Raw genomic sequence first — 26,241 nt, forward strand, 5'->3', positions numbered from 1 at the left:
CTAAATAAAAATTAACCATGTTTAAAAAACGTCTTTGTTTCAATTTCCACCTCAATCCACACTGAGATGACTTTTTTTTTTTTTTTTTTTTATTGCATCAAACAGCAGTATAGCATGATAAATACAATATCAGATTTACTCTTGTGAAAAAAACAAAAAAGAAAAGATGGAAAGTAGTTTTATCAAAATGGTTCCACTGGTGAAGACACAGCAACCGGCAGGTTTAATTCAAACGATGGTTGTGAAGGTAAATGCAGTCGGTGCTTAAGGCCGTCGATAGAGAGCACACAGAAAACGAGTTCATGGAAGAACTCAGCGCCGATAAGAGCATTCATGAATACAAATGACCTGATAACACTTCAGATTTCTCAATTTTGTTTCCCTTTATGAATACGCCAATTCATATTCTGCTGCAGAAAGATCTACGTTAAAGTATAATGTGTGATATTCAGTATTGTAATTAACAAATAACACGAAAAGACCAAAACCAATAACGAACTGATCCTACGCCTGATATCTTTTCCCTCTTTCTAGTTTATTTGGACCAAACGTGGATTAATCCGCCGCTGAAAATAGTCCCTAACAAAAGCACTATTTAGTCCCGTTTCAGTAACATTTAACAAAAACTACAGTGCCCAGCTGTTTTAGGAGATTATAGAACATATTTTAAATGTGTTTTTTTGATGTTTTTTAAAGGAATAGTTTTGACATGTTTGAGGGAACAAAAAGTGTTTGCTTACTTGCTGAGCGTTAGATAAAAAGATTGTTATTAAACTCCTGTCTATATGCACCTGGAGTCTTCATCACAGTGAGGTTGCCAGGAAACCAGAGGACCTCGAGGACGTCACTGCTCCAGGCCAAGAAATGATCTCGTACCTACAGTAACCTCCAGTAAAAACAACACGAGTTGTCCACAAATGACTACCGTTTACAGGTGCTGGATCGACTCTCAATCTTCTAAACTATCTCTCAGCAAGAAAGTGAAAAAGTATATTTCACAAGACGTCAAAGTATTCCTTTAAAGATTTACGTTACGCTCCTGCCGTTACTGAGCAACCAAAACCTGCGTGCTGCGATGACGATGATGATGAAGTTGCGGTAGTTTAGCAGTAAAAGCCTCACTGACTAAACTAAACACAATCAAAACAAAGATAAACGCATTCCCAGCACCGTGAATCCCTCACAGTAGCTTTACTGCTCGATCTCTCTCTGTGATTCTGGCCGACCTTTCAACTGGATGTTGCGACGTTCTCGGTCAGAAAGGGTGAATTAAGTTAAATTGTGGGACAGATCATAAAGCTCTGGGTAGTCCTGAACTAAAATGATTAACTTAACAGAAGAAAGAAAAGATACAGTATCTGCCGGATGTGATTGGTTGTTCCTCGTCACATGACATGCGGTGCACCCAAAACTATTTTCATCTCGGGACGCAGCCGTCGCAGCCTGAAAAATAGCCATTTGGAAATGTTTGCGCACCGCAACGGCATCGCTCTCACGTTTGAGCACGCCTACATTGACAACGGTGGATGTGAGCGTGAAAAAGACGCGGCATGTATACGGCCCTTAACATATTAGCCGTGTTTCCATTCGATCAATCGTCAGGCCAATTTTAAGCAAACTTTTGAAATGTCGCAAAAAAAAGAAATTCGAATTAGGCGTTTGGAGGAAATAAACTCGGCTACAGCATAGTTTTGTCAGAAGTTGGCACTGTAGGCTTCGTATGGCTGTAATCTACCAGTAAACAGAGTAGAAGAAGAAGTAGAGGTTACGAACCGGAAACAAAACAAGTCGCCTTGGCCGTCTAACCATCTAGGAGTAAAGAAGAGGTCTTAAGGAATTAGTTTCAATTGGGCAAGTTGTAATTGTTTTGGTCGTGTTTCATGTCGTCCAGAGACGAAGACGAGCACGTTATGGGAATATCTGAGAAGACGCCGACGGCAGAAACAGCTGATCGGTCATGTGAGTTAAATGTTCGCTACGTCAGAATTCATTCGGCAAAGGCGTTTCTATCATCCATTTAATGCATCAACTCTTTCGGCGAAGGCAAAAAACCGCCTCAAGAGAGAGTAAAAACTGTTTTTCCCACAATTTCATTGAATTGGACTGTTTCCGTACAGCTTTTCTAATGCTTCAAAATGCCAATACAAATATGTGAATGGGAACGTGGCTATTGTTGGTTTTGGTCTTTTCCTTCCATTTCTTAAGAATAACAACACACATAGAATACCGCCAAGCTTTTCCTTTAACTGATCGTACAATTCCTGTTTATTCTTCAGCATAAGTTATTGTGAAAACGTTAATAAACGCCGTCTAAAGTTAGGAGCACTTAAACATTGCTGAGAAAATGTCGGCACAGCTTGTGAGTTTCTTCTGAAGGGGTCAAAGACCCGTGATCTAACGTGGCTTTGTGTTTTATTTCTAACAGAATGTGTTGAGTTATAACTTAAATAAAATAGAAAATGAACAGTACTTACCTAGAAGATTACTGCTAGGAAGAAAAGAAAACAGTTAAGATCCTAAATTTAAACCCAATCAACAACCTTTTAAGGACAATAAAATGTGATCCCTTCTAGTATTCAAAGTGTAACGCAACACAAATCACAGTAAAGACTACGGTGAAATTATGCATAGAGAAAGCTCTAATAAGGATAAAACAAAGTGGTTAAGGTCAACTCCCGAACGATTCCGCCGACACGACGTGTGCCGACTGTGTCGTTGTTTCCGAGGTACTGTGCAGCAAGGCGGAGCGCCCAGCTCAGGTAAGGCTTTGTGGTGCTAAAAACAACATAGTGGTAGATCAGAAGGCGAAGCCAGAAAGAGCTTTTTTTGCAGCGAGTCAAGCGGTCGAACTTCTAATAATCACAGTACGATTCTCGAGTGGGTTTTTTTTCTCCGATCCGGTTCAAACGTCTTTACGTTAAGATGCAGCATAAAAAGGCTTCTCAGCAAACAGGTACAGCTGAAAGATATGTCGCTCACTCCACAGGATTCTTGTTATTCAAACTGTATTAAAATGTTAAAAAAGAAGCGTTAGGGTGTCGGTTGGTTCCCAAGCCCAAGAAAGAGGGGTTATTTGTGGGAGGACTGCAAGAAAAGTCACTGCTTGGTGGGAAAAGGTGCAGCTCCGAACGGGTCGAGGTCCAGCGGCTGCGAGGGTGGCGGCGGCTGCTGCTGCTGCTGCTGCTGCTGCTGCTGTTCATCGTCGACCATCTCTGTGAAGGGCACCGCCCCGAAATCATCCATGCTGCCGCCTCCGAGAGTGCTGTGAAGGGAGCCCGTCCAGGACTTGCCGTTGGCTGTGCCCATGTCGCTCTTGCTGTCGGCGAGTCCTTGATACTGGCCGTGCCGGCTGCCGTCCTGAGGTTGGAAAGGTTTGGCTCCAAACGGGTCTAAAACGGCGTCGTCGCCCGGCAGAGAAGCTCCTTTGTCTTTCCCTTCAGCCATGGTGATGTCAACGCTGATGTTCTCCTTCGAGTCAGACGTGCTGAGGAACTCGTTGCTGCTCTGCGAGTCTCTCCGGCCGACCTTCTTGTGCCTGCGGACTCGCTCGGGTGTGCGGTAAGTCGGCTTGTTGGTCTTGCGGTTCCCAGTCGGCGTACCGTGGTGGCGTTTGCCGTTGCTGCCGCCCGCTGTGGCCTCCTGCTTGGTTTTCCTCTGGCGTGACGACAGCTTCTGGAGGCTGCGCTGCTTCAGCCTCTGCTGCTGAGGGCTGGCCGACTCCTCGAAAGACGGGCGGAAGATGTCCTCTGCGCTTCTGGAGGTGGTGGGCGGCGGCTCGGTGGGGCCCGGCTGGAAGGGAGAGAAGCCGAAAATGTCAATGCCCTCGGGGGAAACGGGCGGCGTTTGGCCCGGCTTGGAGAGGTTCCGGCTGAACGGCGCTTTGGTAAAAACATCGAACTCGTCCGTAGCTCGCTGCTCGTAGCTGACTTGCCTGAAAGGCGCTTTGGCAAAGATGTCCGAGCTCTGTGAAGGCCCAACGGGCGAGGTTCCTCCGAGGAAGGGGACAGCACCAAAAACATCCACCGAATCCTCATCTGAAGCAGCTCTCGCTCCGCTGGGCGACTCGGGAGGAGTGATCAGAGCCATGGCAGAATCCCCCTGAGGACTCCTCCTGGCGGCAGCCGACGCCGCTTTACCGGCTTTCCTCGAGCGGGTCTTCACCCTGCTGGGGTCGTAGTCCGAGTCGGAGCTGTGCTTGTCTTCATCCTCCTCTCCCTCTTCTTCAGAGTCCATCAGCAGAGGCCTCTGTCCTAGATTCTCCGGCTCGGTGTCTTCACCGTGCTCGCTGTTCAGGCCTTCTTCCTCCTCCGCCTCTTCGTCCTCGCTGCTTTTTGGCGAAGGTGGATCAGACTCAAAGTCACTGTCGGACTCTTCACCTGGTCTGCAGTTGCTCTTTTTGCCCGGTTTGTGCTCCTTGGCCGTCGTCGCCGCCGGCTGCAGATCCTCTGGAGTAGTTGAGACGAGGACAGGAACGCTGACTTCCTCATCGGTCTGCTCCGTCTTTACCTCATCGGTACCTGCAGAGACAAAACGCAAGAGTTAAAGATGTCACCAGTCTTCTTTTATTTTCTTTATTCTCTTGAGTGCATTTCAAGTTTTAGTTTTATCTGTTAAATAGGGTGACCAGATCCCAACAAACCGAATGTGGGACAAAGAGTATGTTTATGTGGGACAATGTGGGACACGTTACCAAGGCTGAGAGGTAGTCTACAATTTCTCTGTCTAACTTAAATAAACATTTCTATTCTGCCCCTTATCTTGTAACGTTTCTTTGCTTTGCCCGAATGCATCCATCAATCGGCACATCTCTATTTGAGCCGCATGTTTCTTGACAAATGTCACAAAAACCTGAGAATCGTCTTCCACCGGCTTATAAATACGTATAAGTAGTTTCACAGTCTTTGTTGTAGCTGCTCTTCCTTTTCTTTCCATCATATTCCGCCTGAACCTGCAGAGCTTGTGACTGCGGTGACTCACAGTTTTCCCCGTTGGGCATCGCGTAGCAAAGACGGTGAAATGTTAACCTGTATTTGTGCTCAGTTTGACAGCAAACAGCCTCGTGATGACAGCCTTCCCTGATTTCTTCACAGCCATTGGATAAAAGCCAGATTTTAGAAAGCATCTGTCCTGCAGCGGTTGCAGAGCCAATGAAAATCATTTCATTATGTGGGACGCGGGACAATAAGGGATAAAAATGCTGTGCAGTCCCTCGTAAAGTGGGACACCTGGTCACCCTATGTTCAAAATGTACCTTAAAGGGAGATTTGTCAAGTATTTAATACTCTTATCAACATGGCAGTGGACAAATATGCTGCTTTATGTAAATGTATTTATATATTTATTATTGGAAATCAATTAACACAAAACAATGACAGATATTGTCCAGAAACCCTCACAGGTACTGCATTTAGCATACAACAATATGCTCCAATCATAACATGGCAAACTGCAGCCCAACAGACAACAGCTGTCAGTGTGTCAGTGTGCTGACTTGACTATGACTTGCCCCAAACTGCATGTGATTATCATAAAGTGGGCATGTCTGTAAAGGGGAGACTCGTGGGTACCCATAGAACCCATTTACATTCACTGATCTGGAGGTCAGAGGTCAACGGACCCCTTTGAACATGGCCATGACAGTTTTTCCTCAACATTTAGTGCAAGTTTGGAGCGTTATTTAACCTCCTTTGCGAAAAGCTAGTATGACATGGTTGGCACCGATGGATTCATCAGGTTTTCTAGTTCATATGATGCCAGTATCTTCACTCTAACTCTACAACTGATCTATTTGTATCCCTAGTTTAAACATCAGACCCTTCCAGATATTTTTAAATTTGACATTTTAAATTACAAGATGAGACAGAAGGAGAATCTTTTCCCCAGAACGCCTCGTGGCCTCTCGTGGCTTTACTGTAATAATCAGGATTACTCGGTTTAGAAGTCCACAAATACAAATCCCAACAGTTTGTCCAATATTGAAGCAGAAGGAGCAGCGAAGGAGAAATCACAAAACTCAATATGGTCTAAAAGCTGCTCTGACTCCTCTGCTCCGACCCTCAGCAGGCTTAGAGGAAGAAGAAATGAGACGCCCAGCTTCTCAAGATCCACTAAATGACTTTCACATTTAAATCTCTTGGTGGAAAGATTCAAGCTGCTAATCACTTCTTTTAGACTTAAAATAAATAAAAATAAAGCTGCAATTACTACTTCCTTACTTCTGCATTTCTATAAATTCTTATTTGGCATTTACTGGAAAAATATGTGTAAATTTATTTCCAAGAGATTTGCATAACAGCAACTTAGAAATTATCCTAATTAGCGAGTGGATAGTCTCCAATTATATTGAAAATAAATTGTGCCATACACAATGAGCCAATTTATTGTTCCCTATTAGTGGAAGCTCTATATTAGAAAGCAGAGAAAAGGAACCCCCCGCTGTGAACACGAGAATGGAAACCTCTCCACGTCTTCAACCGTCCAAACTGGCAGGACGCGGTGACAGATTAGCCAAAAGCTTAATGAAACAAAGCAGCAAGAAAAGATTAAAAGTAGTAAAACACATTAATGCAGGAGACGTGAGGTGCTCTGCAGCTGTTCGCTCCATCCGACGGCTCCCAGATTATAACTTGTAATCCCGTTCACCTCTCTGAGAGCCACGACAGAAACATCTTTAATCAGGAGAGGAGATGTCAGATTTGTTTTGTCGATGTTCCTTTAGGAGGAAAGCTGAAGGATTACACGCTGCGTCTGATCTCCTAAAGATACTAATAAGTGGTGAAAACACGCATGTGATTGTTCTCGTGTGATGGGAGATAAAATGTGTTAGAGATGTCCGACAGCAGGAGTTTAGAGAAGTCTCTTCTCCTCACGCAACAACCACCACCGAACCTGGATTGATTTGATGAAGCTGCACAGAGTCGAACATTTAAAAGACAGAGTGACTGTTTCCAGGAACCTTTTGGTTCAACCGATAACACAACGGAGTTACACGACTGAAATGAGTTCATTGATCAGCAGAAAATGAATCAACAGATTTTAAAATCGAATTGTTTAAAAGGTGCAGTGTGTGGGATCTGGCGGCATCTAGTGGTGAGGTTACAGGTTGCAGGTTTTTCTCTCAATCGTCATAAAATTGTATCATTAAAAACCTAAAGGTGATAGTCGGATGGACAAATTTAAAAAAAAAAGTTATTTGAAGATGACTCTGAGAGTTCTGGGAACTTATTTCACTTTTCATTTTTTACATTTTATAGATTCAACATTAATCAATAAAGGAAAATCATCATTGGCACATAAAAAAAATAAAATAAACAAATTTAAAGGTGTAGTGTGTAACATCTGGCGACATCTAGTGGTGAGTTTGCAGATTGCAACCAACTGAAACTTCTGTGTCGAGAGTGTCGGAGAACTACGGTGGCCGAACCGAAAACGTGAATGTCCCTGTCTAGAGACGGTGTTTGGAAACATGGCGCCCGGCTCCGTGAAGAGGACAAGCCCGAGGTCGTGTCTAGAAGGTAACCCCCAAGTTGTGAAAACGTGTGAAAACTGTTGTAGGAGACTCGCCGTCTGAAGACCTGAAGATCTATCCTGATCTTAACCATTTGAGGTCAATGCCTAACCTTAAAGGTACAGTGTGTAGGATTTGGTGACATCTAGTGGTGAGGTTGCAGATTGCAACCAAGGACCCCTCCGCTGACTCCGTTTCCGAGACTGCGGTAACGTGAGCCACCGAGTGAAAAACCAGTTACCGGTGGTAACACCGTTCGCCTCACTCAGAGGCCATCCTTACCATAATAACATGTCTCTTTTGGGACCAATCATTGTAAAATGGTATCATTAAATATCTAAAGGTGATAGTCGGACGGTCAGATTTTTAAAAAGCTATTTAAAGACGACACTTTGGGAATTTATTTCACTTTGTCATTTTATAGATTCAACGATAAATCATGAAGGAAAATCATTAGTTGTGTCCTTCATTACATGCCGTTGTGGCTGGAATTCAGCTACATAAAACATTTTAATAAATAAATACTTTAAGGTGCCGTGTGTAGGATTTGGCGGCATCTAGCAGTGAGGTTGCAGATTTCCAGTAAAGGTTTATTAGGTTTAATCTGACTTGTTTATCACCATCAGGGCTTTAACATGAACGATGCAGGCTTTTGTTTTAATGGGCCTCGTGCAGCAACTACTCTTAAATGTCTCTCATATTTTATCTTAGTTTTCTGTTAAAGAGGACCTTTTGTGCTTTTCCCCTTTCCTTTAGTGTGTTATATAGTTTTTTGTGCATATAAAAAGGTCTGCAAAGTTACAAAGCCCAAAAAGGAGTTACTCTCCCCCACAGAAACACTGCTCCTGAACTGCCTGAAACGCCTCACTTGAAGTCCCGCCTTTTCTTCCGTAACATAGTGATGTCATCAAGTAACATATCTGCATAATACCATAATACTTTGGCACGCCCTCAAACAAAGCTAGTTAGAGCGGAGCTGGAGCAGAGTTTTATGTTCTAAATCATAAAATAAACATAAATTGGAGATGTGTGGTTGATTGTTTATCATTAGCAGAGGTAAAAGCCCTTAAACATTATATAAAGACAGGTGTTGTGAGATGTGAAAACACTCTGGCACATGCTCAAGAATTAGAGAGATGAGAGAAGAAGAACTCCAGCTGTAGTGAAATCGAGGCACTGTTAAAGGGACTATTTGTAACTTTCAGAAATGCTTCTTAACAGCGACACCTGTGGCCGTTAAGTCAACGAAAGTCAGCGTCGGGCTCGTGCTTGTGCTCGCTCTAAATGGACCTGAACGAGCGTCGCTCAAAACAGTGAGGCGATACACGTCAGCTAAAACCACAATATCACTCTATATTTCAGCTGCTTGGCAGTAATGTTAGCTGACCAGACGGAGGTCTCTCCATGAATCACTGCTGATACGGTGTTTGCTTCTCCTGCCTCAGCGCAGGCTCAGGCAGCGGGGCTCCGCAGCGAGAAAGTCGTCTCCCTCCGCCCGCAGCCGGAGAGAGCAGGAAGACACCGGCACCCGGTCGGTAACGAGACGGTAACGTTTCTCTCTGCAGAGTCCCGTCACTTCACAAGACACGGGAAACCTCTGTTGGTCTGGAGGAGCTGCAGCAGTTATTTCTGCACAAACGTCCACTGTACATTCACTAGATATTCTCAGAGCTAAACTAACTCTTCTGCAGTGTGGAGTGAGCGCGCGTTCACGTCTAGAGGTGGAGCGAGTATGCGAGAACGCGCGCGCTGTCTGAGTGAAGGCGAGCAGGCAGAGGAGGAGAGGCAGCGGCCACACGCGAGCGTGCATATGCGAGCGCGCATGTGTCCCGACCCGCTACATTTATACGCTTAGAAAACTTTCTAAGCCGCTGTCTCGTCTCCTCTGCCTGCTCGCCTTCACTCAGACAGCCCCTTTAAATAAAATTAAACAAAGGCGTTACAGGAAAATCAGAGTGTATCAAAAAGCAGTTTCAATATCATCCAAGAGTTTTTCATGGTCTTTATTGAATCAATATTATCTCTTTAATAATCCATTTATTATAATTACTCTAAAACTTATAATAATCTACTTTTGATTATATGATATTTATTTATTTATTAAACTTTTGTTTCCCTGCGTTGGACAAACGGTTTGTGGACTGTGAAAACGAGATGTTGGTAAGAGTTCTCTCGACAACTCGTAAAAGTTTCTCTTACCTGAGAGGAGCAAAAATAAGAAAACATTGGTGAATCCCAGAAGTCAATGGGTACTAACAAAATAAGAACAAATCGTGGATACGAACAAAAATAAGAGGACATTTGTTCTCATATGGCTTCCTGCATGAGGCCCACTGTTTCACACACCTACTAGTCTAAGACAAACCCGTTTTGTTTTGACCATCACCTTCCCTCCTCTACATTACATCGGTTCAGTTTGATTGGACGCCAGAGAGCTCAAACAAAGACAGCCATGTGACCAACAGGAACATCTTGTACATGGTGTAGTGGTGGACAGACTCTTAAATACTTTTAAAAAAGCCATTTAAAAAACAAAAAGGAACCAAAGTGAATCTTGATTTTGTATGTTTTTTTATTTATCAGTAACATTTCTATAAAGAAATACATTCACACTCACAGTATGATACAGAACCTTTTACATAGTCTGCTGCAACAAAAACAAAGATATGTATAAGACAACTTATTGATCTATAGGTTGTAATCTTTCTGCAGGAGAGAGAGGTACCACGAGCTGCTGATATCGAGGAAAACTAATGAGGATGAATTCAAATAGAAAGTTCCCAAACGGTTTTATAGTGATCTGTTCTGGGGCTTCTGAAGCTGACAACGAATACTAAAGAAAGGAGGAAACCACCAAAACCCAGAGACAGAGAGAAGCACAGAAAACCTGCAAAATGTAAACAATAGAAACAACATATTCAACGTCTATGTTTGCTTGTTCGTCCCATAAAATCCTGGGAGAAGATTTTTTCCTCGCACTTTAAAAAAACATGAAGAAACTTAAAGTGCAGTTAATGGCTCTGGTCGTCCCTTTCACTTTTCATTTGTTTTGTTTTTTTGGCTTTTGATGGTTCGCCTTTCCACACTATATAGATCCATCCACCAATACACATGAACAAGATGTTTCTGAGTATGGCTGTCTCACTCAATGAAAAATGAAAAGAACTGAAATGAAGCAAAAGTTTTTTTCCACAAAAAGGCCCAATAAAAGCAGGCAGTGATATGAACGGAAACATCAACTGTTCTCCAAACTTACCTTCAGCTAAAAACACATATCTTAAGAGATTTTGTATGATTCATGTGTGCATGGATGACTAAAGATGGGTCACTTTCTCACGTGTTGCTCTAAGGCGGAATAACAGCAGCACGGTGAGCGTTAACAAACATACAGCCCTTTAGGATTGTATGGATTTAAACACAACAACAACAACAACAAAATCAAAATGTATAAACCATTTTGACGGATATCATCAGCACACGCTCATCAGGCATTCCTTTCAGCACGACAGTTTACATTTACACTACTGAATGTGCCATCAGCCAGTTGAGTTCAACATAATAAAAGAAAAATAACACGATTTAGAGAACAAACATGTGTCAGTTGGTGCTCATGAAAGTCCTATTGAAGGGGAACTTTGGTAGTTTTTCAACCCTGGACCCTAATTTCCCGTGTTTATGTGTCTAAAGATCCTGTTTTTGCAGTGTGTCCCGCACCGGTGGCTCTAGTCTGACCGCGTCGGAGGTTTTTTCAGCCGATTCAGCGTGTTGAATTGGCGGCGGAGCTCGTCGGTGAGAGAAAACACTCTGATTGGCTGAGTGAGGAGATAAAGCCGACGAGTAAAGTCAAGAGGAAAAACACAGAAGGCTCTTCTCATTGTGAATCTGATATGGGTCACGTATACAGCATATTCCATTTGGATAGTCTGAATTAGGCCTTATTCTGAATGGAGCATTTTCTGATTGAGACACATGGGATATGCGTCTCAGCTGGGGGTTTCACGGCAGTCTTGACTGTTTACGGTCAGCTCTGTGCGTTGTACACAAACCAACTACCTGACAGTTTGCAGAGATGCATGCTCAAAAGAAAAGAAGGAGAAACACAACTACTTTTAAACATTGGACTTGGATATCAACAGGTTTTTTTGGTACGCACAAATAACGCAACGCCAACCTTTTTAAGAAGGTGGTTGAAGGAATGAAAGAAGGAGGCTGTGTTCACACGGTCTGACTAGTCCGCCACCGGTTACAAGGAGTACGCACGGCTGCATGTAAACGGGAATACTAGTGGAATGAATATTGTCTTAATATTTTGTGCATGTAAACAGAGTCAGAGTCACGGCTGAATATTTAGATGATTTCCACAATGTGGATGCGACGGAAGATTTCAGAACGACGCTTCTCCGAGCAAACGGACCGACTGGATCGAGTGAAAGGTAAAGCAAAAGGTTTTATCTCTCTGTAGGGTTCTTTCCATAACGTTGTCAGACACTTATAATAACAATCTGAGCCTGTCGGTTGGAAACACCGAGCACTTTTAGAGGACGTAACAAGCGACTACATTACAGCTCGTTTAGCAGCTGCTGTCTGCAGCGTTCTCCCTCAATACTGGACCAATTTCAGAATTGTTGTCCTCATTAGTCACGTAGACACAAACATAGGGTCCAGGTTGAAAAATACCAAAGTTACCCTTTAAGCAGATCTACAGGGCAGAATAACCCCAGTATTTAACCAGCCAGCTCACTTTCTGATAACACCTCTCCGACTCTTATCACTGTGGGAAAGGTAAATGAAAATGCCACACGAAGGCACTTTGTATCTAAAAAAGAAACCCTTAGACTTCTAAAACAAAACAAAAAAAAGGCTGAGCGCGTTAAATTAAAATGTGCAGTCACACCGCCAGCAACTAAATACGGTCATAAGAAGAAGGTTGTTCTGTCTAAAGAGCCCTCTACATTATGCATCCACAGCTATCGAACCGCAGCGCTACGACGTAAATAGGAAATAAACGCAAGAGAAAAGTCGAAATGTTGAAAATGCAGCAAAACAAAACAAACGTTGGCGTTGTCTAGAAGACGTGTGTTATTTGGAGCATTCTTAGAATACATTTATGGCCGTGGTGTTGGCACTGCTTGTTTTTTAATAATTATTATTATTCAAAAATGGCACTTATAATCAGCGTGACCAGTTTGGAAATGTTAAACTATCATACCAGAAGCTTAGAAATGATAGTATTTAGAGGTATGCGAGGCATAACCGCGAGAATATAGACGATTTTTTATGATTTAGTCCGCTCCAATTTGGGCACTGTTAAACTGAACCAGACTAAACAGAAAACAAACCAAAATTCGGACTAGACAAACGGACTATGGCTCGTGAAAACGCTCCTAACATCGCCATTTCGGATCCAAAGTTTCTCTCATAATTGTCAACTTTCGTCTGGAACAGTCCGAAATCGCACCTCGTTTCAGATCCTTTAGTATTTTATAGACAGAAGCACTTAAAAAATTAAGATTAGGATTAAGATTAAAATAGGTTAAAATAACTTTAAATTATAAAGCTAAAGCTCCTGCCTCTGAGAAATGAGTCATTAATGGAAGTAAAACACAAACTGATTAAAAACGGTGTTATGATGTCGACCAAAGTTAACCCAAATAAAAACACACGACCACAGACAATAACTGATGAATTTATAGTTGCAAGCGGTGTGTTTGCACGACGCTATTTAAAAGCCTGCAACCTAAATAACCAACTGACACACTGCGATGGCACAAACACAGGAAGCTAATAGGCTGATCAAAAATGTACATTTTCTCATGCCAGCCTGTAGGAATCACACCCAGCCCCCCCAACAACACGGGGGTTTCTATTTGACCTTTTCTGGGTTTTAAATTCAGTACAAAAGTCCCTTCAATCTGTTTTGGTTTCTTTTTTTGGTTTTCCAATTCGAAGTCATTAAGTAACAAGTGATAAAATATGTCCACACCTACATTCAAGTGCTTAGAGGGTTATATTGCATCATGTATCTGGTATCTTATATGTACTCTAGAGTGTAGCCACTGTTGCATTAAGCCTGCATGTTTAAGGACACAAGAGATGAATTTACTGTAGAAAAAAAAAACCTCTACGTGTTTTAGCGTTGATACCGTTCATCATTAAATATATTCTGAGTTTACAAACAGCGGTTCTAAACTGCCTATCAAAACCAATTCACATTGAAGGAACAGGAAGAGTACAGAGGCACAGAAGCTTATTGCTGCCACCGACGTATTTATATTATATGTAGAAATACTTCACATCGTTATACCACGGCTAGGATCGGTGTCGGGGTTTGACCTCATGCAGGTTCGTTAAGCCGAATGAGAGCTAATTATCAGGTTATATATCAGAGTGGGTGTTAACATCGGCCTCCACGGTAAAGTGCACCGTCCACACGACTACCTTTGAGGCTTCGTCCCAACAATTAGAAAAGAACATTTAGTGAGGAATCGTTGCAGTTTCAATGGGTTGAGGGTCGAAGGTGTTTTAATGTAAACAAACGGCAAAGAGCCACTTTGGAAGTTCAAGTGTTGTTGTTTTCCCCCCAAATTGGAGTTTAATAGTACCCGGGCTGAGTGGTGTTCGGGTTTAATTGGTATTCAACAGACATTGTGGATGTGTGCAACATTACGATGTGAACGTTTTTGATTTTTATAGGGCTGCCAAAGTTAAAGGTAGGGTCGACGATGTTGGAAAGCTAGCATCATTTGAATGTAGGATCGCCTCAGGAGCTCCGTCTAAACCCCCCTCCCCTCGGGGTCCTTCCAAGGTAACGCCCCCCCCACACATGCACGAGCACCGCTGCATCGTAACTACTTCACAGACACAGAGCAGAGAGAGGACCTCAACTCAACAACGCTACCTCATGACAAGTAACCAAGGCAGTGCTACTGCAGGGCTGAGTTCTCTCTTCCATTCTCCAGGAAACGTGCGGCGGCGACGCGTTTTGAGTTCAGGCTGGTGCACGCCAACGGTAGAGTACGAGCAGGGAGGCAGGGAGGCATCTGATTGGTTCTTTCCAAGCGGACCGAGAGGCAGTGATTGGTAGACGTTTTTACAGGATTACAGCAGCTACAGATGACGGCTCTCCTCCGGTCCTTTTTCAGAGCTCATCAGTAATGGATCGCTGTCGGGGGGTAAAGACCATTTCAACCGATATAACAAATAGTGGAGACTGGAGAACATCGTCAACCCTGCCTTTAACGCAAAACAGTTTTAAAGCCACTAATTTCTTTAATCTAAATTGTTTTCTCTCCCGTGTTTAGGACTTCAGAACAAGATAATCCAAGATAATCTTGTGAAAAACGTTTAGATTTTTTGGTAGGGATAAAGTGTTTGTTGTTATAATACTCATTTCAGCCACACAAGAGGCTGAAATGAGAAACCAATTGCGGGAAGTTGCATTCTTTCTAATAGCCAGCAGGGGGCGACTCCTCTGGTTGCTAAAAGAAGTCTGATTGTATAGAAGTCTATGAGAAAATGAGCCTACTTCTCACTTGATTTATTACCTCAGTAAACATTGTAAACATGAGTTTATGATCTCAATCTCTAGTTTCAAGTCTTCTTCAATACAGCATGATGTTCATTTAGTAAATTATGGTCCCATTTAGAATCAGATAGACCATAAAGCAGGGGATGCTTTAGGGCGGGGCTACCTTGTGATTGACAGGTCGCTACCACGGCGTTGTCTAGTCAACTTTAAGCCTTCCCAACTTTAAACAGTGTGTTTTCACTTCATCAAAGTTAATTGTAACATTTTGGTCGCCTTTTTTCACCTGTTCTTAAGTCCTAAACACAGGAGAGAAATTTAGATCAGACTTAGAAAATAGATCACCAGATTTGGTTTTTTTTCTCATTGGCCTCACTGGGCTTCCGTAGAGACAACTCTACTCTATAATGTATATCATTGCGCAATTTTTGACATCACTCAGCCCTAATTAGTACCAGCCATGTGTCTTTACACGTTATTCAGCCTCATTATATTGCTTTTAGTTTACAGCAATTTTATGCTGCTGTGTTTCTTGGTGAGTTGGAAGTTATTTATACTGAAAAAAAAAAATTGTAATCTTATGCAAAGCGCCTCGCTGTGAGCGTATACTTTACAGTGAGACCCCCTATGTGTTAGTACCTTGCTCCAGCCATTTGATCTAGACAGGGAATGTAACCCTAAACCCAGTGCCTTGCTTTGCTTCACCCAGTGAGCTATAGGAGACTTCTTACAGCTGACTTGCATAAAGGTTTGTTACAGCAGGGCCGTTAGAAAATGACCACCACCAAGCCCGGTATTAAAAGGCCAGAGCTGAGAAAGAGCTTCACTTCCTGTTTTTTCTTCCTAATTTAGTCACAGAAGCGCCTCGACTCACCTTTTCATATATTTTATACTGGTAACAGAAGAGCTAATCTGCCGACTGACATTGGGGAAACAACATAAATCTGACTGATCATTGGTTTGTAAAGCCCCACTGTGGAGGTCTATGTGGCATAGGAGCTCTATGTGGGAACAGAAGAGCTGGACAGAGGTGGGGGTGGGTGGGGCAGGAGATGGCAGAGAAAGAGGTGGGGGCAGGTGGCTCCACAGTGTTGGGTCCTCTCTGTAGAGACTCCTCTAAGACTTGCCTGCGCTGGCCACGAACGGGACGCAGCCGAACAGGTCCTCTGGTGGCAGGGGATTGGCGGTGGAGGCGGCGGGCTGCGGTCGGTCCGTATCCATGCTGGCTGTTCTCTCCACTGGTTTATCTGTTTGTAGGAGGTCACAGAGGGGGAGATACTGAGATCAACTACAGCTCTGACAACTTATTTAACCACATGGAGCTCTGAATACATAAAGACACTTGTAAATAAGGAATTGTACTCCATCTGATAATGATTTATTTTCCATTTAGACAACTGCTAATAAAATATGATGTACCCTATTGTGGTAGTTAAAGGTGAATTTTCTTCAAACACCCCTGTTTTATTAAAGGGCAGGTTCATCTGCGTTTTGTTCAGTATTTTATCAATGGAAACGTCCACTCAGCCGTTGCAAAAAGCACTGACGTAGGTTACCACAGTAAGCTAATCAATGAGGTTATGAATAATGTGAACACTAGCACCAGCTGAGTCAACGTTAAAGTACAAAGTCATTGAAGAGGTCACTCGCCTGCTCTGAGCATGTCAAACTCCCGGTCGATCAGCTCCTCCTCGGTCAGCTTGGAGAAGTTGTCCTCTCCAAACGGGTTCCAGCGCGACATGTCGGGGGGGTGACTGACTGTGCTGTTGCAGCTCTGAGAGGGCGGCGTGATCCCGTCTGACGCAAGCAGAGGGTTTCTACTGTGGAGACAGTACAACAGAGACAACCTGTTAGCTAAAGGCTAAGGACTTTTATGTTCAGAACTGCCTTTTAATTGAAATTAGACTTTGCCTTTCATCTATGTGTTTTTAGGGGACGTTACCTGGGGTTAGTGTATGACGGATCCACAGGTGATGGTCCCCGCACCTGCCCAGCTCCAGCTGAAGTGCCAGCTGTGGGAGTGGTGGCGTTATAGTTACCCAGCGGGATCTGGAACTCAAGAGGGGACATATAGGGGAGAGGCTGCTGAGCGGGATGGTGAAGCTGCTGCTGCTGCTGATGTTGTTGTTGTTGTTGTTGTTGTTGTTGTTGTTGTTGTTGATGTTGATGATGCTGATGTTGTTGTTGCTGCTGCTGCTGCTGCTGCTGCTGCTGCTGCTGCTGCTGCTGCTGCTGATGGATAAAAGCCTGTTGGTACTGGTGCAGCTGTTAGGGAAGGAAGAGAGGGAGAAGAGGGGGAAGGGAATGAGGGACGGACCTTTGATTTCATGGCGCACAATGACGGCAACGAGATGATGAAATGCTGTTAGAAACCAGTTCTGGAGTTGGAAAGCTGGGGACACGGTGGAGGGGAGGGATGAAGGAATGAAAGTCAAACAGCAGGTCGGACATCAAACTCAACAAATAGAAGTAAGAAGGATCGCCTCAAACACTGACTGACCATTTTAAAGCTGCATTCAATGATTTTTTTAGGGCAGAAAAACTCCAAAACAAACTAACAAGGGATAGTTTGGGTGTTTCTCAGTGGCGTTGTATGAGGTACTTAACCAGAGTCAGTGTATGTAAATACATGTATATATATGTAAATGTTCCACTTTCTTTTTTCCATGTTTTCTTGACAAACCATATGTGTAAAGCACTTCTGCAAATACCGCTGCTGTGCTTTTTAAAGTACTGCTCAAACAAAGTTGATCTGTTGTCATTACACCATATTACACGTTTGCAGTCACTTAGCAAAGCTTCCACACGACAATAAGGAGCAGGGCTAAGATCACAGATTTGAACATTTAGCAGGTATCTTGGGAATAAGAACAGTAATTTTTAGAGGTGCTCTCTTCCCCTGCATGTGAACTGCTTCATATGTCAGGACGCAACTGCTCGATTTCACCCTCTGTTCGATCCCCTCGTGGCTTCGCTCCGACCAGATTGCCTCTGAAATAAAACAGATGGTGCGCGTTCGGTGGGAAGCGGACTAAAAATTGCAGCCGCCCTAACAGAGAGCGCATTCGGAGGACCTGTGTTTGTGTGTTTGATTCAGTCGCTGCGTAAATACTAGTTTTCTGAATATTTGGACAGAGTCAGTAGGAAGTTTGAGCGTCTGCTTCCAGTGCTGCTTGGCACAGACATGAGAGCGACTCGACTAAAGAGGACCGGCTGCCAACAGAGAGAGCAATTTTAGGCCATTCTGACATTAAATGAAATATTCAGCTCCGTGTTACTTCCCGCTGTGTCTCCATGTGTTTCTCTGTCATTTGCTCAAACTATTTATTGCAGTTTTGGATGAAATCTTCTGCTCTGCAATTCCGTCATGATTTTGAGTCAGAAGCATCCTCGAATGCTTGAATGGGCGAACAAAAGCAAATTCAATTTGATGGATGTCCATTTTAGGGCAGACAGCAAATCCAATTCAAGCCTTTAACAGCTTTGTTCAGACCTCTCAAGTCAATTCAAGTCAAACTTTATTTGTATAGCACATTTAAAAACAACCGCAGTTGACTAAATACAAAATGAATACAAAGCAAACTGGCTTTAGTCCAGGAGCATCTGATTGGTCGACCTCAGTGTTCTAACTGGAGCATGAAGATGCAAGAGTTCTGCTAGATAAGGTGGCGCCAGCATTTTGCACTAACTGCAGACGGGAAAGGGGACGACTGTTCTATATCCACATACAAAGAATTACAGTAGTCTAACCAAGAGGTAATAAAAGCATGAGTAACTCTATAGAGCTCTTTGGGAGAGAGATAGGTCTTTACCTTGGCTAAAAGTCTTAACCCCCTGAGACCCACAAGATCGCGGGCGATCCCGACCCACTTTACTGTCTTTCAGAGGCTGTAGCAGGTTCAGGTTCATAATCTTACTTTCAATAAGAAGACCTCTGTCAGAACTCACCATGGCTGCGTAGTGAGCCTGAGCCTGGGCCTGAGCCTGAGCCTGAGCCTGGGCCTGAGCCTGGGCCTGAGCCTGAGCCTGGGCCTGAGCCTGAGCTTGAGCCTGGGCCTGGGCAAGCTGCTGCTGGTACATGGGCTGCTGCATCATCATCTGCTGCTGCTGGAGGAGGGCCTGCTGATGCTGCTGCAGCTGGATGGACTGCTGCACAGCCTGTTGGTACTGAGGAGGAGGAGGAGGCCAGCAAAGGGATTAAATATGTATAACATTTCCTCTCAGTGATGGTTCCAGACGTCAGTGTGTGGTGGATGTACCTGGAGGTATTGGAGTTGCTGTGCATGTGCATGCTGTTGCTGCACTGCTTGTTGTTGTTGTTGTTGTTGTTGGTGGTGGTGATGTTGTTGTTGTTGTTGTTGTTGTTGTAGCTGCTGTAGACGCAGGTCACCGGGCTGGAGCTGCTGCAGGACTCGGTGCTGCTGACTGCTGGGCTGGGGCTGCATGGATGGCTGCCCAGAGCTAGGGGTGGGAGCTGAGTGGACAGGTAGAGATTGATGGATACATATATAACATCGAGCACAGCGACTGCATAGCTGAAATGCTTCGAGGAAAAACAGGCATAACAAACCTTTCTGGCCGTTGCTGACGGGTGCTGAAGGCACGGTCATCTTGACGGGGGTGACGGTGTTGGCGAGCGGCAGGACGTTACTGTTTGCCGCTTTTGGCCTCTGTCTGGGAGCTATGGATGTTTCCGTCGGGCCCACAGCGTCCGTTATCCTGGAAAGAAGGAGTCAAAAAGTTAATATATCATGTCCCTCAACATGTGATGTTTGTACAGATTTTAATTTATTTCTTTCTCATTAAACTGAAGACAAAAAATATTCTTTAAAGCACATAAATTAAAAGAGTTTTCTTTTATTATTCTATTTTTAAAACTATCTATCAAGTACCAGTGATAGTTTGAAAACTACAATAAGAAACCCATGAGTACCTGGCTTTCGTCATGCTTTTCCTAGCAGCGACCTCACTAGCAGTTAGAGGCTCTGGAAGCGACGTAGGGATGGGAGAGTTCTGGAAAAAAAAAAAAAGACCAGGAGAATTATGTTAATGCGTAAACGACCGCAGAGGCTAAAGCCACGCTGATTGCTCCGTTCCGGTGACTTACAAAGAGATTTGGCACTGGACAGTCTTTTCCAGCTAAGTTGAAGGCAAAGTAGGACACTTGGTAAATGTCTGGTCTCATCTCCAGCTCGGGTTCGAGCATATATCCTGGAAGAAGACAGAGAGAGAGGTTGTTTTATAGACAACATCACTCACTGGCTCATTTATTGTTGATGATGTGTATCTTCCCTCTTTGGCCACTAGGTGGAGCTGTTAGTCTAATTATTTAAAAAAGGGAAGATCCACTGCAGGATGCATTTAGGAGGAAGTGGAATAACATGAAAGCAAACAAGGCTGCTGTGACTGACTGGTTCAAACAGGCTGAAGTTGTGTAAATGCAACAAAATTAAAGTCAGATACAGATCGCTCTGTGGGTGAACGCAGCAGAAAGGGAACATTGTTAAAGAAACAGAACAAGACTGTGGGTGAAAATCACTCCTTTTCAGACATATATTTATTTATTTGTTGTTTATTCATTCATTTATTTATTTATTTATTTATTCTGTATAGGGCTGCCTCCTCTTTGTCCATTAGTCCAGTGGCTCCCAACCTTTTTCCTGAAGGGACCCTTTTTCCACCATCGAGTAAACTGATGACAAAGCGACATATTTTATGGATATTTCATATTATATTCAATGCATAACAGTATCAGTACAGAATAACTGATAAACTGTACAATTAACCCAAATAGTGAACGCAATAACTGCAGGAAGTTTGTGTAAAACGAGAGATATGGATGAATTTTGAGTAGATTATTTCCTGTATCTTAGATGAGTTTTCCTGTTATTTTTAGGACTTTTAATACAATTCTGTCTGTATTATGTATTTTCTTTTCTTATAACAATCTCACATACTTAATAGGCTTCTTTTTGACATATTCAGTGTTTTCTTATCCCTGAAGCTCTTTGGCTGTTTTAACTGTGTGCTTTTCTAATGCAGTTTAGCAGAGGGAAGGCTCTGTGAATATAACTTGTGTTTAAGTCTTCACTGTTATCAACTTGCAACTTTTTAGGCTGTAGCAGCATTATATGAAACTATAAAACCTAAGGAATCCATTGGTACCAACCATGTCATACTAGCTTGTCGCAAAGGAGGCTAAATAACGCTACAAACTATTTAAATTTTGGCAAAGAATTACTGTCATGTCCATTTTCAAAGGGGTCCCTTGACCTCTGACCTCCAGATCAGTGAATGTAAATGGGTTCTATGGGTACCCACGAGTCTCCCCTTTACAGACATGCCCACTTTATGATAATCACATGCAGTTTGGGGCAAGTCATAGTCAAGTCAGCACACTGACACACTGACAGCTGTTGTTGCCTGTTGGGCTGCAGTTTGCCATGTTATGATTTGAGCATATTGTTTTATGTTAAATGCAGTACCTGTGAGGGTTTCTGGATAATATCTGTCATTGTTTTGTTGTATTAAATACATGACAAATCTCCCTTTAAGGTACATTTTGAACAGAAACAAAAATTGTTTAATCGCGATTAACTATTTTAATCAACTGACAGCCTGGATCTTTACCTAAAACTTGCCTTTTTTTTAACAGTTGTCCTTCGTAACAGAATAAACTGAAAACATGGTAGAAAAAGTACTAATACACACTTCTACAGAAATGATAAATAACTCTGAAATCATCAGAACAGACACATGCAGGTTTAGGAGACACCATTGATCCATGTGAAGTCTCAAACTTACTGATTAAACAGTGCAACTTGAAGGAGAATTTGGAGTTATCTGGAACGATAAAGGTTCCGTCACATATGGCAACTTGACTCTCCCCAAATGGAAGTGCGAAGAAACACAGCTTGTACAACAAGCATCCAAGTGCCTGTGGAGAAAACAGAAACAGCCTTTAAGAACACCAGAACATACTAACTTTTAGGGCTGGGTATCACTTCAAAGTTATGATACCGATGCCATCACCGACTGATCACAGAAGAAGTGCTTTGGTGTTTTATAGGTTAGTTTGGATTCACTGAAGTCACACAGTAACACAAACAAACCAACAGATCGAGCAGCGGTAGACCAGCAGCTCCCGTGTTCTGAGAGGTCAAATTACTGTTTTTGTCAATGGAGTCTTTTTTTATTTTATTTAACCTTTATTTAACCAGGAGTTAAAACTCATTGAGATTTCTCTTTTCCAAGAGTGTCCTGGCCAAGAGTCTGGTGGCGTTGAAGAGAGCATAGATAACGCCTTCAGTTCCCCGTCAGAACGGGCTGTCTGACAGCGAGGTAAAGTGGTGAAAGTATTCTAAGGCTACATCCACACGGATACGTTTTAAAACGCATAACTTTTGCCATGTTTACGCCTAGCGTCCACACTACTCCGGCGTTTTAGAGCTCCTAAAACAGAAACGTTTGAAAAACGCTGCTGACCCCATTTTAGTTTTGAAACTCCAGGGTTGCGGTTTAGTGTGGATAGACAGAAACGGAGGAGACCTTTGACAACGATGACGCTTCCTGATTGGGTCTTATTAGTCACGACGTGTCCTTGCTTGCTTCGTCACGCCCCATCATGTGAACCTTCCTTTCCCGGAAAAAAAACGGCATCAGCCTCGACCCCCGGTGGTTCATTTCAACATGGATAACGAGTTACAAGCATTGCTGACCTTGTTGTCTGCTAGCAGCTGTTGTGCAGTTAAATTCTACATTTTATAATGCTACTAGTGCCTACATGCACAGGAGGGAAGCTATTATTAGAGCGCTTTGCATCAATTCTTGTGCTGCTTCCTGTTTACACACTAGATATATGTTTTCAGGCGTGATAATATGGACGGAGATTCATTCTAAAACGGCCCTAAAACGCTCGTCTGGACAGAGATAGTTTACGTTTTAAAATGCCATCATGTCAGTGTGAATGTAGCCTGATTATAGTGTACGCTTAAACTGATTTTGAGGTGTCTAAAATGTGTTCTGCTACTGCCCCCGTCCACAGCAGTACACTGCTTTGCTCCCATGCTGGTCCTCCTGTGTGTTTCTCTGTTGTTGTTGTTGTCTTTCTCTACCCGCTGAGCTACACAGGACTGCTTAGCAAAGAATTAATGTTCCTTATGTCAGTGGTTAAAAAGCTGCTTTTAAAATACAGGCCCAGAGTCTGCTCCCCTGGCAATAAGGCTGTCCAAACAAATCCACATGCAAAAGTGCTCTGCTCCCAAATCATATATTCAGACGGCGCTATATTTGGCTCCGGCGTTTTTTTTTGTTGATGATGCAGTTGTAGATGAAAGAGACTTTGGAATTAGCCTCAGCGTTTAGGGAGTGTTTTTCCCTTTAAGCGCTCTGAATCTGAAGACGGATACTCTTCACAGCTCTCCGCTCGACGAGCTAATCCAGTCTGATGCTAAACTCCTAATCTGAGGCAGACAGCACATCGTCTCCGACAAACCCAAAATACATGGATTAATACATAAGAGACAACATGCATAATAACAGCAGCGTTTCAAACACTAAACATAGAACAGGAAGTGAGAATACAGGGGGGTAGTCCACAGGAAGTTGGTGTTTTTGTTGTACGTCCCACAGTAGTTCCTACAGCCTGTTTACAGCTCCTGTCTGTTCATCTCATATAGAAACTATTACTGCAGACTGATGCATCTGTCCACAGTGACAGGTGCATTAAAGTAATATAAAAAGACTGGCTTCAGTGGCTGGGAGGTAGGAAATTATTCAAAGCAACATTTATCCACACAGATATGCATGTGTTACTTCTGGCAGCTCTTTTAGATTTAGTCTTAAGACCAAAATGCTTCTTAGTTTTAGTCACATTTTAGTAGGGCTGGGACGATACACCTATCTCCTGATTCGATGCTATCACGATACTTGGACGACGATTCGATATGTATTGTGATTTTTAAGAATTGCGATTCGATATTATGATTTATTGTGATTTTTGTAAACTTTTTTAATACTAGACCATGGGAAAACGTTGAATCATACACTTTTACTTTGGAAAATATCTGTATTAATACAGTAAAAATGTTTGATTTTCAGCATGTATGTAGTCAGAGATGTCCTGAAGTCAAATATATGAGGCAGAAATGCATAAAGAAATGTATAAAGAAAAGAATACAGAAATAAACGGGGAAATAAATAAGGGGTGAAATGCAAAGGGAAAGTCGTGCAGAAAATAAAAAAATAAATAACTTTAAAAATAAATATAAAAAAAATAAGTCAGTAATAAATACATTAAAAATAAATTAATATATTAAAAATAAATGCAAAAATAAATTAATACTTTTAGAAATTAATAAAAATAAATACATAAATAAATAAAATGGATGATTTAACAGAAGAGTAAATAAACAAGGGAATGAATACAAAGATAAATACATAAATAAGCGAATTAAAACAGAAATATATATTTATAGTCACATTTTATCAATTAATTAATGGCTATATTTATTTTTAATATTATTTTTGATACATTTAATGACATATTTATTTATTTATTTATTGAGTCATTTATTTATTTATTCATATTGATTTTATTTTGGCAGGTTCCATCCTCCATAGTTTTTAGTTAGTTATATTTGTATTTTAATTTGCAGTTGTTCATACAGTATGCTCACATGTTAATATGTATGTTTCTTAATAAAAAACATCTGGAACAACTGACCATTTCAGCAATAATTTTCTTTTTAGGTCTCGATTCAAAGTTGTAAAACAACAGAATGTGAGAAAGCCCACGCAAAGTGCACACTTTTCTATGCACAAAGTGTCCCATCAGCTGGTTGTTTTAACTCCCGGGGTGCATCAATTTACACCGCTCCTCAAAATGGCTGCTGTCCAAGCCCTTGTTCCCGCCTCTCTACCTCACACCTTCAAAAAAACAAACAGCCGAGACCTATTCACAAGAGCTTATCGAGGTCTTCAACTGAGCCTAATTATCTCAAACGGAGGGAAAATAGAAGAGGACAGGCAGCAGGGAGAGAGGAATAGGACGAGGCGGAGTGTTGTGAATGATGTTGCTCAATGTTTTATGAGAGGAAAACACTGTTGGAGAGCTGGTAGAGGCAAACAGCCCGGGGCGAGCCGGGATAGAGACAGACAGAGAGTCAGAGGGAGAGAGAGGGGAGGAACCTGTCGGGGCAGAGTGACGCCCAGGACACTGCCAGGACAAACCAGCCCTGCAGGGTGCAGAACACACAACACACACATACTGTACACACTTACCCAGATATCAGCCTTAGTGGTGATGGGTTTCCCTGCGTACAAGTTAATCATCTCCGGCGCCCGATATGAAAGGGTCGTGTACCTGTGAGATACAAAAACAGGAGGTCGTCAGCGGCAGGTCAAAGTTCCACTAAGCATCGGAGGTGGGATGAAATTAGTACATTTATTCAAGTAAAGTTTTATGTATTTTTTTTACATGTTGCAACCGTCCCTGATCGTATTCTTCTTCCACTCAAATAAATATTGTTAAAGATACAGTATGTCATATTTAATCATCTTTAAATAGTATGTTTAATTAGTAGGGGCGGGGAAAAAATCGATTCACCTGTGTATCCAGATTTTTTTCCCACGATTTTGGAATAAAAAAATTGAATGCAAGAATCGATATACAGTAAGTGCTTCTGTTTAGAGACACACAGCGAAAAAGAAAGAGCAGAATCTAGCAGTAAAGGTTGCCTACTAGTCCTTTCAGTGTAACAGAGAGCCAAACATTAAGCTTTGTTTTCTATTCAGTCATTCTGATAATAATCAAAGCAGCTGGTTGTGTTTGGAAGAAACCCAGCTGAGTTATGAAAATGCAAAGACTGAGTCACCCCAGTTCAGAGGGCCGATGCTTTCTGTATGACCACAGTCATGAAGGCGTAGAGTTTACACACGGTCATATACTGCCGATAAGCTCCACACATTGCACTTTATTGCTGCTATAAATGTGGGAAAGTTAACAGGCCAGATCTGACGGGACTGCTGTGATTTGAAACACAAACAGAGAACTTACACTACCACTACACAATACACCGCAAAGCCAAAGAGCACACCACATTTACTACCTCCCAATACACCGTCATCTGCAACGCATCAACAACGCCGTGGCTGTTTGCAGTAGCGTGTATACGTTTGGTTTACTTGCATTATGTGAGTGTATGCTAGT

General features: G+C 42.5%; 1 protein-coding gene and 1 long non-coding RNA gene across 5 annotated transcripts in view; one reads left to right on the forward strand and one right to left on the reverse strand.

Moving 5' to 3' along the window:
* Nucleotides 1-26,241, forward strand: part of LOC141769934 (uncharacterized) — a 368,813-nt gene that overhangs the window by 40,979 nt on the left and 301,593 nt on the right. The gene's annotated exons all lie outside the window — the stretch shown is intronic.
* bmp2k (BMP2 inducible kinase) overlaps nucleotides 34-26,241 on the reverse strand; it is a 57,923-nt gene continuing 31,715 nt past the window's right edge. The window contains exons 6-17 of one of the 4 annotated variants that reach the window (XM_074639465.1): nucleotides 25,314-25,395; nucleotides 21,837-21,969; nucleotides 20,140-20,243; nucleotides 19,966-20,045; nucleotides 19,603-19,751; nucleotides 19,292-19,506; nucleotides 19,095-19,199; nucleotides 18,981-19,058; nucleotides 16,975-17,297; nucleotides 16,683-16,852; nucleotides 16,160-16,279; nucleotides 34-4,517 (exon numbers count right to left, since the gene is read on the reverse strand). In XM_074639465.1, coding sequence (XP_074495566.1) covers nucleotides 3,097-4,517; nucleotides 16,160-16,279; nucleotides 16,683-16,852; nucleotides 16,975-17,297; nucleotides 18,981-19,058; nucleotides 19,095-19,199; nucleotides 19,292-19,506; nucleotides 19,603-19,751; nucleotides 19,966-20,045; nucleotides 20,140-20,243; nucleotides 21,837-21,969; nucleotides 25,314-25,395 — 2,980 coding nt within the window. In that variant the 3' untranslated portion in view covers nucleotides 34-3,096. Of the gene's footprint in view, nucleotides 4,518-16,159; nucleotides 16,280-16,682; nucleotides 16,853-16,974; nucleotides 17,298-18,980; nucleotides 19,200-19,291; nucleotides 19,507-19,602; nucleotides 19,752-19,965; nucleotides 20,046-20,139; nucleotides 20,244-21,836; nucleotides 21,970-25,313; nucleotides 25,396-26,241 lie in introns of all 4 variants that reach the window. The other 3 variants (XM_074639464.1, XM_074639462.1, XM_074639461.1) reach the window with 3 other exon arrangements.

Source organism: Sebastes fasciatus, chromosome 6 (assembly GCF_043250625.1).
Source record: "Sebastes fasciatus isolate fSebFas1 chromosome 6, fSebFas1.pri, whole genome shotgun sequence".
NCBI lineage: Eukaryota > Metazoa > Chordata > Actinopteri > Perciformes > Sebastidae > Sebastes > Sebastes fasciatus.